This window comes from Lipotes vexillifer, unplaced genomic scaffold (genome assembly GCF_000442215.2).
Source record: "Lipotes vexillifer unplaced genomic scaffold, Lipotes_vexillifer_v1.1 scaffold810, whole genome shotgun sequence".
Lineage (NCBI taxonomy): Eukaryota > Metazoa > Chordata > Mammalia > Artiodactyla > Lipotidae > Lipotes > Lipotes vexillifer.
In genome coordinates, this window is record NW_006797357.1 from 1,159,330 (window position 1) to 1,172,965 (window position 13,636).

At 41.0% G+C, this 13,636-nt stretch overlaps 1 protein-coding gene across 1 annotated transcript; it reads right to left on the reverse strand.

Moving 5' to 3' along the window:
• Positions 1–661: 661 nt before the first annotated feature.
• LOC103079469 (granzyme A) lies at positions 662–10,301 on the reverse strand. The gene is made up of 5 exons (XM_007469281.1): positions 10,204–10,301; positions 8,294–8,441; positions 6,163–6,304; positions 2,193–2,465; positions 662–1,112 (listed from the first exon to the last, which is right to left on the reverse strand). The coding sequence occupies exons 1-5, from the start codon at positions 10,262–10,264 to the stop codon at positions 960–962; spliced, it is 777 nt and encodes a 258-aa protein (XP_007469343.1). The 5' UTR covers positions 10,265–10,301; the 3' UTR covers positions 662–959.
• Positions 10,302–13,636: the final 3,335 nt, after the last annotated feature.

Genomic DNA, 13,636 nt, shown 5'->3' on the forward strand with positions numbered 1-13,636 from the left:
CTGGGACAAAGTGAGAGAGTGGCATGGACATATATACCCTGCCATGTGTAAAATAGATAGCTAGTGGGAAGCAGCCTCATAGCACAGGGAGCTCAGCTTGGCGCTCTGTGATGACCGAGAGGGGTGGGATGCGGGTGGTGGGAGGGAGGCTCAAGAAGGAGGGGATATATGTATACATACAGCTGATTCACTTTGTTGTACAGCAGAAACTAACACAACATTGTAAAGCAATTATACTCCCCCCAAAAATGAATAACATAGAATGAAGCTTAGTGCTTGCATGTATAAATTGATTAGCTAAGGCAAAATACATATCAAGATACTGGCTGGACTGTGGCCTATTGGTCTATGAAATTTTAGTCTACTTGTAATTAATAAATGATGCAATTGCCCTGAACTATCTCTAACCTCAAATTCCAAATTTTCCAACTATCTAAAACACACATTGCATCTTTCCCACTGTATTTATAATTAGAATTTTTGTAAAAAGTTAAACTATACAGAAGCATAGAATAGGAAGTGAAAAATCCCTCTTTATCTCTGTCCTTATTCCAACATGGAATAGAATATCAGGCTCTAAATTCCTAAGGCCACAAATATTTTGGAGTTTCATTTGGAAGAAAGAAGAATATTCTAAATTTCCCCGAGATTGACTTCCTTTTAAGGATGAACACAAAAGTGACAGTCCTCAAATTCTGAATAAAACAGAGAATCACTGAACTGGGGAACTTTTTCTCAAGGGACATCTCTTGCCATGGATAGAGAACATGTGATGAATCAGTCTTCACTAATCGTGGAAGAGTGAAGGCAGGAGGTTATTTCTTTCATTGCTAATTTTATTTCAGACAGGCTGTCATTTGTACACAAGGTTAAGAGGGTTGTGAGGTGTTTCTTCAGATAGGTCAAGTTAAAACACCCTTTACTTGGTTACCTCAATTTTCTACTTTGAAGAAGAAATATTATATTGCTCCTGCAATGGTTTTCTTTATCCAGTTGAGGTATTTTTTGGTAAGGAGAATGTAGATGCCAGGCTTCTGGGGGTTACCACACTTCCCAAAGGAACTGACACCTCTGAAAACGTTATCACATATCAGAGGACTTCCAGAATCCCCCTGGAAAAGAAAGTCATATGTTTTAAACAGGAGTGCTTTCCAAAGATATTTACTTACCTTTTTAGTCGTTCATTTATTCACTCATTCGCTCACACATTGTTTCTCTCTTTCCTTTTTAAAGGCTAATTTTATATCTCTTTTTATTAATTGTCCACCCTCAGCATCAATTAACACAGATTTGTTTATATTTTCCGATCATTTTCATTTTGCAAAAGGCAATTCTGGAGAAGATGTACAAACTCATTTTCATCAGTAAAACGAAGAGAGAATAACAAAGGAAGCCTTTAAAATAATTGTGAAAAATAATTGTCTCCTTCAGTTGACCTGTATCCCCTTTTCTTGGTCAGTAGATGTTAGGGGAAAAAACTGAATGTAGGCTCTGCCTGAAGGCATGAGATGGGATCTGAGCCACTCCCTGCTCTGAAGGAGGACATGGGTTAAGCCGTCTCAGACCAAGGAGTACTTGTGATAGTTCAAACAATTTTTCCAGTTTTCATCAACCCTCATTTCATATTCTCTCTGATCTTGCAAACCACTTCTGGATCATGAGTTCCAAATAGGGCCAAACCACAGTCAAGCACATGGAGAGGCAGAACAATGCAGGAGTTGGGAATCAGATGGCCCCAGTCTAAGTCCAGGTCCACCCCACTGAGAGCCGAGTTATCTAACTTGGGGAAGTAACTTTCTAAGCCTTAATTTCCCTATCTGTAAAATAGAGTTGGTAATAATAGTGTCTATCCCATGGGGCTATTTGAGGATCAAGTGGCATAGAGTATAGGACTTGATATAGTTCCTGCCATCTGATAAATGCCAGCTGATGTGATCAGTTTTGAGAGGGCTGAACAGTATCCATAAGTGGTGGTTAAATGGGATCCTGATTACTAGGAACGAGAGAAGTTTCCCTGGGCAGAATGTTTCACTCGAGACAAAGGAGCACACACCAGCCCAGTGTCAAGCTGACGTTCTTGCAGGCCTCACACATAAAAAGTAATAATGACAGTCCGCCGTCTTGTTCCTAGGCACTCTATTTAACCTGATTTCCTATAGCCCCCAAACGGTTAAAATTTTTAATTTACTTACTTCACATGAATCATCTTCACCTTTTCTACCACCAGCACAGATCATACTGAGATCAATAACTGGATTAAAATTATAGTGCTGGGCATCATTGCATATTTTCCTATCTATCACAGTAATGTTGGCTTCTCTCAAGGCACTTGAAATTTTGCACATGTCTTTTTTGGTGCTTCCCCATCCTGCCACATGACACTTGGTGTGGGGTTTGACATCGTCTCCTGTTTTTGGTAGCTGAAGTATTCCTACAGCTTTGGTCATAGTTGCTTTACCATCCAGCTAGAAAAGAGACAGGAGATGCAGTTTTAGGGAAGGACAACAGTAACCAAACCCAGAAAACAGCTCTGACTGAAATAGATATCTTGCTTATTTAGCATGTTCTTACGAAGGACATGGCCAAAGTCCTGTTCCAACCTAATTGACCATCAGTTATAGATTTTTTTAAAAGTCACAGCACACCTTTTCATGCATGTTTTTCTAGGCTAGTCTAGATAAACTTCAGTCCAGTTGACCTGTCAGTGATGAAATTACGTTGGTGGTGGCTGACAGTTCTGTGGTTGAAAAGCTGTATTGGAGACTGCAATCATTATTTTATTCAGGTGGTCTTAGGTTTGTGAACTGACTGGTACTGAGACCAATGGAAGGAAGCCAGGGCTCCAGGTGCAGTGGGGTGGGGTGGGAAATGGGCCAGTGTCCTCATTTTCCACGTGGAAATGTGGCTTCCCCGCTTCAGAGCAGGTGCTAACCAACCTAACTGCCTTTGGGGGCTCCCCCACACTCTGCCCCTTTCTTTGATTCACTAAGCTCTCTTCTTGGCTCACCACCTTGCTTTCTCTCTTTCTAAAAAGTCAAGGCAAGGAGAGTAGGGAGTGTGATCAAGGTTGAGTAGAGGGGAGAGGAAGATAATTCTACTTCTTTCTTTTCTTCTTGCCTCAAGCTGTAGGGAGTCCTGGTGTTACAGACCTTCTAAAAACATAGGAGCACAGCAGCAAAGGCCACTGTCACATTCCTATCATTGCACTGCATTCAGGACCCACTTTCTGACATTAGACAGTCCCCACTTCCTCAGTGCCCACTCTGAGTTGCTGGTGTGCCCAACCCTTACCCTGCTAGCATTTAGAAAGTGAGATGGCCATAGTCTAAAATCTCTCCATAGAACATGACTTCAAATGCCTACATGCAACATCTCTCCTCTCCTACTCATGCTTTCTCACAGCCTTCATGCTTGTTATCTGGTTGGATGGACAAGGAGACAGGAGAACCCCCAGAAGGGACTTCAGGTCTGACTGAATGGATCAGAATTGGAGTCGGGATGCATATGTTTGTAAGTAGCTCTCCTGGGGTCAGGCACACACAGCAGTGATGAGCACATCGGTAGGTTTTAACCATGGAGGGTTGACTGCAGGGAGGTCCCGATGCCCTCTTCATGAGTTCTCTAGCAACATCACCCCACTGGCCACAGTGTCAGAGGTGAGAGGGAGTTTCCTGACTTTACTTCAAGACCAAGAACCCCTCGCACCCCCTACTCACCCCACACTATTGTAAAGGTAAGATTTTTAGTTCCTGAAGGAGACTTGACAACTGCTACCACTTTCTTGAAACCTGAGCGCAGAATCTCTTCTCTTGATGACCTTTGCCACTGTCTGGCTTAATTCCATCCCGTATCCAAAATTATTCAGGAAATATTTATGGAGGGCCTACTATGTACTAGGAGCTATACTACCTGGTACAGGGCATACAAATAAAAAGACAAAAATATCTGTTCTTTGAAGCTTACATTCCAGGGAGGGGGGCAGACAAACAAACTAAGGTACATCAGAAGTGCATGTTGTCCATCATTGGATGAATGGATAAAGAAGATGTGGCACATATATACAATGGAATATTACTCAGCCGTAAAAAGAAAGGAAATTGAGTTATTTGTTGTGAGGTGGATGGACCTAGAGTCTGTCATACAGAGTGAAGTAAGTCAGAAAGAGAAAGACAAATACCGTATGCTAACACATATATATGGAATCTAAGAAAAAAAATGTCATGAAGAACCTAGGGGTAAGACAGGAAGAAAGACACAGACCTACTAGAGAATGGACTTGAGGATATGGGGAGAGGGAAGGGTAAGCTGTGACAAAGTGAGAGAGTGGCATGGACATATATACACTACCAAACATAAAATAGATAGCTAGTGGGAAGCAGCCGCATAGCACAGGGAGATCAGCTCGGTGCTTTGTGCTTTGTGACCGCCTGGAGGGGTAGGATAGGGAGGGTGGGAGGGAGGGAGACGCAAGAGGGAAGAGATATGGGAACATATGTATATGTATAACTGATTCCCTTTGTTATAAAGCAGAAACTAACACACCATTGTAAAGCAATTATACTCCAATAAAGATGTTAAAAAAAAAAAAAGTGCGGGCTGTGGAGAAAAACCGCAGGAGGGAAGTAAGCCAAGGAGTGCCCTCTACTGGGCAGGGGTGGGAATTGCCTTTCCCTGCCCAGGGAGGGGGACTGGAGGGAATTAGAGTAGGGTGAGGAGGGGTGACCTGAGAGAGAGGCCCACCCTGAGAGTCTCAAGGCAGATAGTATGGGGGTCTCTGATAAGTACTGGGGAGCAGGGAATGTGGGGAGTTTGCCGGAAACACATGGCACTCTAGGACCCTCTCTTTACTCCTACTGATGAGGGTGTGTGTATCCCCCGAGCATCCTCTTGACTCCTGCTAGGGAAGTTCCTCATCAAGCCCCTTTGCACAGGTGCGAACCTCAGCTCACACTGCCTTCCAATTCTGCCTTTTCTATTATACTTTCTGCACAGCAGCCAGATAATCCTTCTAAAAACAAGTCTGATCATGTCACTGCCCAGCTTAAAACACTTTCCCATTTCCTTCCCCATAAAGTTCAAACTTCTCCCCATGGTTCACAATATCTGGGTCCCCTCTTTCTCAAATCTCATGATAACTTCCCTTTCTTCCCTTCATCTTCCAGATGCATTTTCCAGAAAGACTCCTCTTATGCACACTGCTCTTCCTGCCTGAAAGGCCCTTCCCTCCTTCCTTCCTACTAACTCCTGCACCTTCTCTAAGAAAGCTTCCCTGACTGCCTGGACACACCATGTGCTCCCGCAGAGTCCCCTTCTTAGTCATCTCCATCACCGATGAGTCACATACCACCAGATCAGAGCTGTGAACACTAGAGACTAGACTGTGAACACTTTGAGAACAGAACCTATTTATCTTATGAGGAAGAGAAAAGCTTACTGGCACTCAGAGCTGGGCCACGATTTTTCCTGTTGATCAGGAACACTCGTCATAGAGCACCAATATCAGACAGGGTGAGCCTCAAGAAGGGAGCAAAACCCAGGCCGCTCTGCAGTCACGTTTGAGTAGAGGCAAAAGCAAGGTCATTGTGCCCACCACAAAAATGACCAAGCGCCCCCTATCGGATAAAATGAGTGATTGCTGCTTCTTATCAATCACAGATTTAGCCTCCTAGATAAGTAAGATTCACTGAGATACTCAGTCATAGAATTACCCCACGTCCTGACAACAGTCAGTTCAGAGCAAACTCCTACTTCCTAGAACCCTCCCCCACATCTGAAAAATCCTAGGATAAGCCCCATCTAACACTCTCTTACTGAGCCACCCTACGGTTCCTCATGGTGTACAGTCTCCCTTGCTGAGCAAGAATCAATAAATGCAACTTGGTTTGTCTGCAGTTGAGTTGCTGGTGGCATTACCACTTTGGATTGACAGGTCTTACCACAGTAGGACTTCTGTCAATATCTGTTAAATTGAACTGAATTCCAAGAGGGTGAACATCTGTACAATTGCGCTGGGTCCCAGCTATACTTCTTACCCTTACATCCTAGCATTAGCCAACCACTGGCTATGAGGCCAGTGTGTAAAAACTAGTTTCAGGTTAAACTGACCAAATTTCAAAATTTTGCAATTTCAAAATTGTTATTGAAAAAAACCCCCATATTTACCTGAAGGAGTTGAAGATCCCCTTCAAATGTCTGTGGATTGAAGCATGGATGGGGAATTGCCTTTTTAATGGAAAATACTTGGTCATATTTCTCTTTATGGGAGGTAGAGTGGGCCCCAAGAATAACTCGAGGATTGCCTTTCCTGGAAAAAAATAAGGACGATGTATCATTTATGTGAGAGAATAGATGAAATTAAACATGAACTTAATTTATTAAATCTGACCAGTTATTTCAGATGGTTTCCTATTTATAAACAAGCACAGCAAGGCAGGGGGGAATTTATGAGGTTTTTTCTTTTGATGTTTTATTATTTATTTATTTATTTATTTTGCAGTACATGGGCCTCTCACTGTTGTGGCCTCTCCTGTTGCAGAGCACAGGCTCCAGACGCACAGGCTCAGCGGCCATGGCTCACGGGCCCAGCTTCTCCGCGGCATGTGGGACCCTCCCGGACCGGGGCACGAACCCGTGTTCCCTGCATCGGCAGGCAGACTCTCAACCACTGCGCCACCAGGGAAGCCCTGTTTTAGTTATTTTTACCTAAAACTCCCAAGACATGTGTTATCTTAGGTGCTGCAGCTTCACATCTTTTCAAGGAAGAAGCAACAGGAGAGAAATCCCAGGTCTTCTGGCAGAGGCAAGAGCGTTGGTTGGCAAGGCCTGGAGAGGTATGCTTGGGTGCTGACCAAAGAGGACTGCTGCAGGAAGAGGAGCTGCCAGTTTCTCCATCTGCCTTGGATTTGTGGAATCAACACCTAATGGAAGAGACTCAACCCAAGAACTAGAGACTAAACCTAAGAGTGAAAGCAGAGGTAGTGGGTTTGCTTTTCTGTGTTTCAGGGCGACCGTGTACCTTGCTTAAGTCTTCAAAGATGACAAAGATGGGGCTCCCCTGGTGGCGCAGTGGTTGAGAGTCCACCTGCCTTTGCAGGGGGCATGGGTTTGTGCCCCGGTCCGGGAAGATCCCACATGCCGGAGCGGCTGGGCCCGTGAGCCATGGCCGCTGAGCCTGCGCGTCCAGAGCCTGTGCTCTGCAACGGGAGAGGCCACAACAGTGAGAGGCCCGTGTACCGCAAAAGAAAAAAAAGAAAGATGACAAAGATGGAAAAGAGTCAGGCTTTTAATAGGTAAGACTGAAGAAATGAATAGACTTTACAGTGAAATTTTAAAGCTGAATCTAAACACACACACACACACACACACAGGAGCAAATAAACTGCTAGCCGCCAAGTCTAGTTTGTGAACCTAATGATAGCTAATCTGGGAGAGGGGAGCACAAGCATTTCTTGATTTGCCGGACAGACTTTGCACCAAGTGGGTCTGTTAATCAAGAGTGCCAGTGGTGATCTTCACAGTGTACATTGTGCTGAATTTCCTACTTGATAAATTCTCATTTGATACAACAACGTAATGCGGATCTCTTTTGATCTTCTTTGTGGGAAGCTAGTTTTTAAGTCTCTTCTTTTATTCATGCAATTTATGCAAAAGTGAGCAGGGAAATAGTAGGTACCAACAACAGATACTGATAAAGAAAACAGTAGCATATCCTTGTGATAAACGTTATTTTGACTTTCAAATCACAATTAGGAAAAACATTAGTTTGAACCATAGGAAATGGCTATTTTGTAAAGTCAAACAGTTAAATATCAGTAATTTCTTATGGTTCAATCTAATATGTAGCAACATGGGACAAAACTAATTACATAACAGTAAGTAAATTGCTTGTAATCATAGAGAACACTTAACTTGCTCAACTGTATAAAATATACTTATGGAAAAAGCCTGCAACAAAATATAGCAAAATATTAACAGTGATTGTGTGAAGTTGATAAGATTATGAGTGCTATTTCTCACCATTTTGTTTTTCAAAATGTTGATAATATTGGTATTTATAGTGAAAAAAATTTTAAATAATATGAGAAAATGGTCATGTATTTCAATTTTATTCTATAGGATCTGGCCTTTGCTTATAGAGATAAACTTAATAATAGTACATCTCAGTGAATGTGCTTGCGTACTTTCTTCTCCATCCCTACCTAATTTTGGTTTTGGACTTCATTTTCACAGCCCCTGTCCCCACCCCCCCACCTCCCAAACTGCCTGAGAATGAGAGGAGCTCAGAATTACTTACAGGTCACAGTGAGCAGCTGTCAACACCCAGTTTTCTTTGATCAAAGCTCCTGCACAGACTTTCAGCCCTTCGATTAGAGCCATGTAGCGTCTTGTGTGAGGTGGCACTTCTTTTCCTCCTATAATTCCCTCACAGGATACTGGAAAAACTAAAAGAGTGATCCAGAGTGAAATCCTATCTTACCAAGTCATGCTTCCCTCTGAAAAGTTCTGATATAATGAATAGATCCAGATCGAGTACATAGATGTGCACTCTGTTTCAGGGAGAGAAGATCAAAGCAGTCCAGGTGGCACAGAGTTTTTAAAATTTTCCATGACAGCTTCTGTCTAATAGCATCTTGAACTTAATCTTCTCTTCCTCAAGAATGCAAAACACCTTTAACATAATGTCTGTCTCCTTCCTATCCCTGGGAGGTAGAAAATGTCAGGCAATAGAGTCTCTTTTCTTAAAGCTCAAAAAGCAAAACGATTAAAGAATTAACATCACACAGTAAGAGCAGATTGGGGAGAAACCCCATTCTCCTGTTTCTGCCATTACTAGTCTGTTCACTTCCTATTACAGGCTGCATTGTCTCAGTCTTGGGTTGGACACTGTGTTATTGACCTTAAAAATCTCACAGTGTTCCATGGTGAGATTATTATTTGGAATGATGGTTTGGTAAGTTGTATTAAATTCAAAGAAAAAAAATCAGCGACTATAGTAGCAATAATAATGAAAGCATCTATGGTTTACCAGGCACCAGTTAGTTTCAGACACTGGTTCTGATGTTTGCTACAATGCAAGGTGGGTGTTATTATTCCCATGTAGAGATAAGGAACATGAGGTTTAGACAGGGCAATTACCTCACCCAAGTTTGCACAACTAATAAATAGCAAAGCAGTCTTCTAATACAGTTCCACATCATGAAAAATCATACTCTTTCCATTGTGATGTACTGTTTGCCTAAAGTAGTGGCTCTGTACCTTTGTTAGTTTTGAAATATAGAGCCATTTGAGAATCTGATCTAGTACAGACACACAGATGCATGTAAATATTTGTATACAGTTTGGGGAGAGTCACAGACTTCTTGATGCCCATCCATGGCCTTGAAGGAGCTCATGGATCCCACATTAAGAATCCCAGCTCTGAAGGTATCATTGAGCTATAATATATCATAGTGTGTGATTAAGAACCTGAACTCTGGGTTCAAATCCCAGCCCTACTACTTACAAGTTGATGACTTTAGTAAATGAACTTAAACTCTCTGTGCCTTGGTTTCCTCATATATAAAATAGGCTGATAACAATGATACTTACGAAGAGTATCGTAAGTAGAATAGAATACTGCTATACATAGAATACTGCTATACTCCATTGTAAGTTTTATGCAGTGTTTGGCACGTGCACGCACACACACACACACACACACACACACACACACACACACAGTTCATTAGAGTATTTTACATTGATGTTATTGCTTTCTTCACCACCCCCACTGCTGGAAATAGGCACTCACAAATACCTTCTGAAAACCAAAGTTTTAAGATTTATCTGAGAGCTATGACTACTCAGTTGTATCTGTATGACTGAGCCCTCCAGTTAATAAGTAATCTATCCATTCCCAATTTAATGGCTTTGTTGGTTTTTCACTTGAAGGTTGAGCTCTGTAGATCTGACCTGAATTTATGATAACCTCCAGATATAGTTAATGCTTTCATATTTTTGCTGTAGACACAATAGAGTATGTTTTCATCTTAAAAAGCCAATATACCATTTAGATAGCAAAGAAAAAACATAACATGAAAAATTATTGGAAATTAAGTTGTGATTTCTTTTTCCCTTTTACACAATATTAAACAAAAATTAAAGCAATATAAAATTCTATTTTCTTATAAGCAAAACTAAAAAGCATATGGAAATATGTCTTACCTCCAGAAATTAGAAGGAGACACATGCCAGTGGGAAAAGAGAAAAGGAAAGGAATTTTCATGGCTTCTGTTACTCACATATGGAGACTATTTAGTTTCAGGTACTGACTTAGTAATATATAATGAAACACAAAGGATGTGGGTTTTTTCTTTTTATCTTTCTCTGCTATGTGGCTAAAGAGTTCGGTATTTTATTACTGGAAAACATAGCTTTATTTTAGAGATGGTGTGGTTACTTATTTGTTTCACATTTCCTTCAGGGTTAGACCTTTCCTACCTTAAAGGGTAAATGTGAAGCCATGAGGACGGTTTCATTTTTATTTATTATTATTATTTTTAATACATCTTTATTGGAGCATAATTGCCTCACAATAACGTGTTAGTTTCTGTTGCACAACGAAGCAAATCAGCCATGGGGACTATTTTAAATTAAGAGCATTAAATAGAAAATTGCTCTTCTTTGGCAACTTTTTCACTTTCAAATATGAGTTTATTTTAAAAATCTGAGAATTCAAGTCTGTATCAGAAATTATTTTGAAATAGCATCTTTAAACCTATTCTAGTGGGGGAAAGGACAGATATTTGATGCATTCATTGTTGAGATTGCTGGGTAATCATCAAGGGAAAACTGAAGTTAGATTCTTAAAGCACACCATTCAACTATAAAAGCACTAAATGAAGATACAGATATTCACACACATGTAGAAATGAGAAAGGGACTTTGAGATATGACATCAAAGGCAGAATTTGTAAAAGATTGATAGATTCAATGATGAAAAATGGAAGTTTCTGTACCTTAACACAGCAAACACAAAGCCAAATTGCAAACATTGTCAATCTATGTGACACAAATGGATATTTTTATAAAGCAATAAGAAAAGATGAACACCTGAAAAGAAAAATGGTCAGAGAATTTGAACAAGTAATTTACAAAAGAAGAAATAAAAATGGCTCCTATATTCCTCACCTATGGAGGAATGCATACTTACATAGCACAAGTTATCTGTAATAAAAATTCAATTTAAAACATTTAGGTACTATTTTTGCCTGTCAAATTACTAAAAATTGAAAAACACACAAAAAATACTCTCTGTTGTTGGAAATTCTCATGTGCTGATGGTATTTCAAACTGCTGCTATCTTTTTGGAAGGCAATACATATGAAAGGGTTGTAAATCTAGAGATTAAGATGTGGGCAGCTTTGAGTGGGTGGGAACATTATTCTGCATATCATAGTAAGTAAATTATAATTCATTAGTACAACCATTCTGTGCAACCATTAAATAGCATGGAAAGTGATCACAAAAATGTTGCTGTATCAGACACCTCTTGTGTGTCACCACAGATCCCCTTGGCCTCATGTAATCCATGGACCTTGGGACTTCCCTGGTGGTCCAGTGGCTAAGACTCCATGCTCCCAATGCAGGGGGCCCAGGTTTGATCCCTGGTCAGGGAACTAGATCCCTCATACATGCTGCAACTAAAGATCCTGCATGCCGCAACTAAGACCTGGTGCAGCCAAATAAATAAATAAATAGATAAATAAATAAATATTTTAAAAAATCCATGGACCTTGGCCACTTGTTCTTCTCCACCTGCTCTGTGGAGACCAGTTCTGCGTGGCCTTGTACCATCTTGGGCACCCCCTGACAGCACCTTGCCTCATGCCTGCATGATACAGCTTTTGCCTCCACCACTGGACTCCACTGCTGCTGCTGAGATCTAGGGTATGATGCAGAAATGTAGGGGAATTCAAGCCTTTTAGGGAAATCTATTGATTAGTAGGAGATGGAATCTAGTTGATAAATAAGTTATTCTTTGAGGCACTAGAGTTCTTGGAAGATAGTCTGAGCAATCAGTTGTGCCTGAGGCCAAGAGGTTTCCTGTTCAGCCACGCACCTTTGTATTGTGCTTCTCCTCAACACTCCTCTTTTCTCCCTTCACACCACCTGCTACCCCCTTCTCAAGTATTTTGATCTCTAAGACAGTGGTAGGACATAACTTCTCCCCTCTGGGAGCTCAGGCTGACAGTTGGGAGTGGCACTAGGATTTGGGAGTGACCTTGTAAATTAGACCCACAAAGTAGGATTTGGAGTTGAATGACTCACTGAACTGAAACACTGGGGACTCCATTGGTGGTGGTAAGTGGTGAGAGTGGAGGGGCAGTGGGCTCTTTTGCTACTCCTACCCTGTGATGTGGGATCTGGGCAGCCCTGTCCCCTGCCTTCCAGTGAAGAATGACACGTGTGGGAATGGGATTTCCCTGAAGTAGGGCAGGTGGGAAAGGGGTAATTGTACCTTTTTTGATTTTCTGAGCTTTGGACTTAGAGTGAACTTCGAGTGAACTCTTAGAGTGAGAAGAGACTTTTATGAGGCTCCCACCAAATCTTTCTGGTTATAGTTCGGTCATTTAGATGTGGTCTAAGGTCAGAGGTTTCTATGTGGTGAGTTTTCTAGGTAATGAAGCGACAGAGTATTCCCCCCACCCCCATTCCCCAACCCCCAGCTTTGCGTCTCATGTCACCCCACTAGATCACTCACCACCTCACTGTTGCTGCATCTACTGCGACCACTGGGACAGTCCCCTTTGTTTCATTTTTTTTAAACCACTTTATTGAGATATAATTTATATATCATGCAATTCACCCATTTAAAATGTACAGTTCAATGGTTCTTGATATGTAGCTATTAATTCTTAAAATTGTGGTTTTATATATATATATCTTAAAATTTGCCATTTAACCATTTAAAATATACAATTCAGTGGCATTAATTATATTCACAATGTTGTGCATCTATTACCACTGTCTATTTTCAAAACTTTTTAGCCATCTTAAACAGAAACTTTGTAATCATTAAGCAATAACTCCCCATTTCCCTCTCCTTCCAGCCTCGAGCAGCTTCTAATCCACCCTCTGTCTCTATGAAATTGCTTATTCTCAATATTTCATGTGAGTGAAGTCTTATAATATTTGTCCTTTTGCCTGTGTTATTTCACTTAGCATAATGTCTTCAAGGTTATTTCAGTTGTAGCAAGTATCAGAATTTCATTCCTTGCTATGGCTGAATAATATTTCATTGTACTTATATGCCACATTTTGTTTATCCATTCATTGGCTGATTGACTTTTGGGTTGTCTCCACCTTTTGGCTATTGTGTATAATGCTGCAATGAACATTGGTGTAAAAATATCTGTTTGAATCCCTGCTTTTTGGTTATATACCTAGTAGTAGAACTGCTCGGTCATATGATAATCTATGTTAAGCATTTTGAGGAATCCCTTTATTTGACAACTTTAGATCCTAGCTTCCTGTTACTTTCTCTACTCCTACATGTCTTAATTCTTGGGACTTTCAATATATAAGTAGTTGATCCTTGCAGCACTCTAGCTGCAGACTTCTGGTTTCTGTTTAGGATGTAGAAAGTTGGAAAGAG

What these genes read in the sequence shown, in the direction of transcription:
- LOC103079469 (XM_007469281.1), bottom strand. Translation starts at nt 10,264, where the DNA reads ATGAAAATTCCTTTCCTTTTCTCTTTTCCCACTGGCATGTGTCTCCTT. An exon ending in GGGATCTTCAACTCCTTCAG is followed by an intron (nt 2,466 to 6,162) that starts GTAAATATGGGG and finishes TCTCTTTTCTAG; the next exon opens with CTGGATGGTAAAGCAACTAT. An exon ending in GTGAAGATGATTCATGTGAA is followed by an intron (nt 1,113 to 2,192) that starts GTAAGTAAATTA and finishes TTTCTTTTCCAG; the next exon opens with GGGGATTCTGGAAGTCCTCT.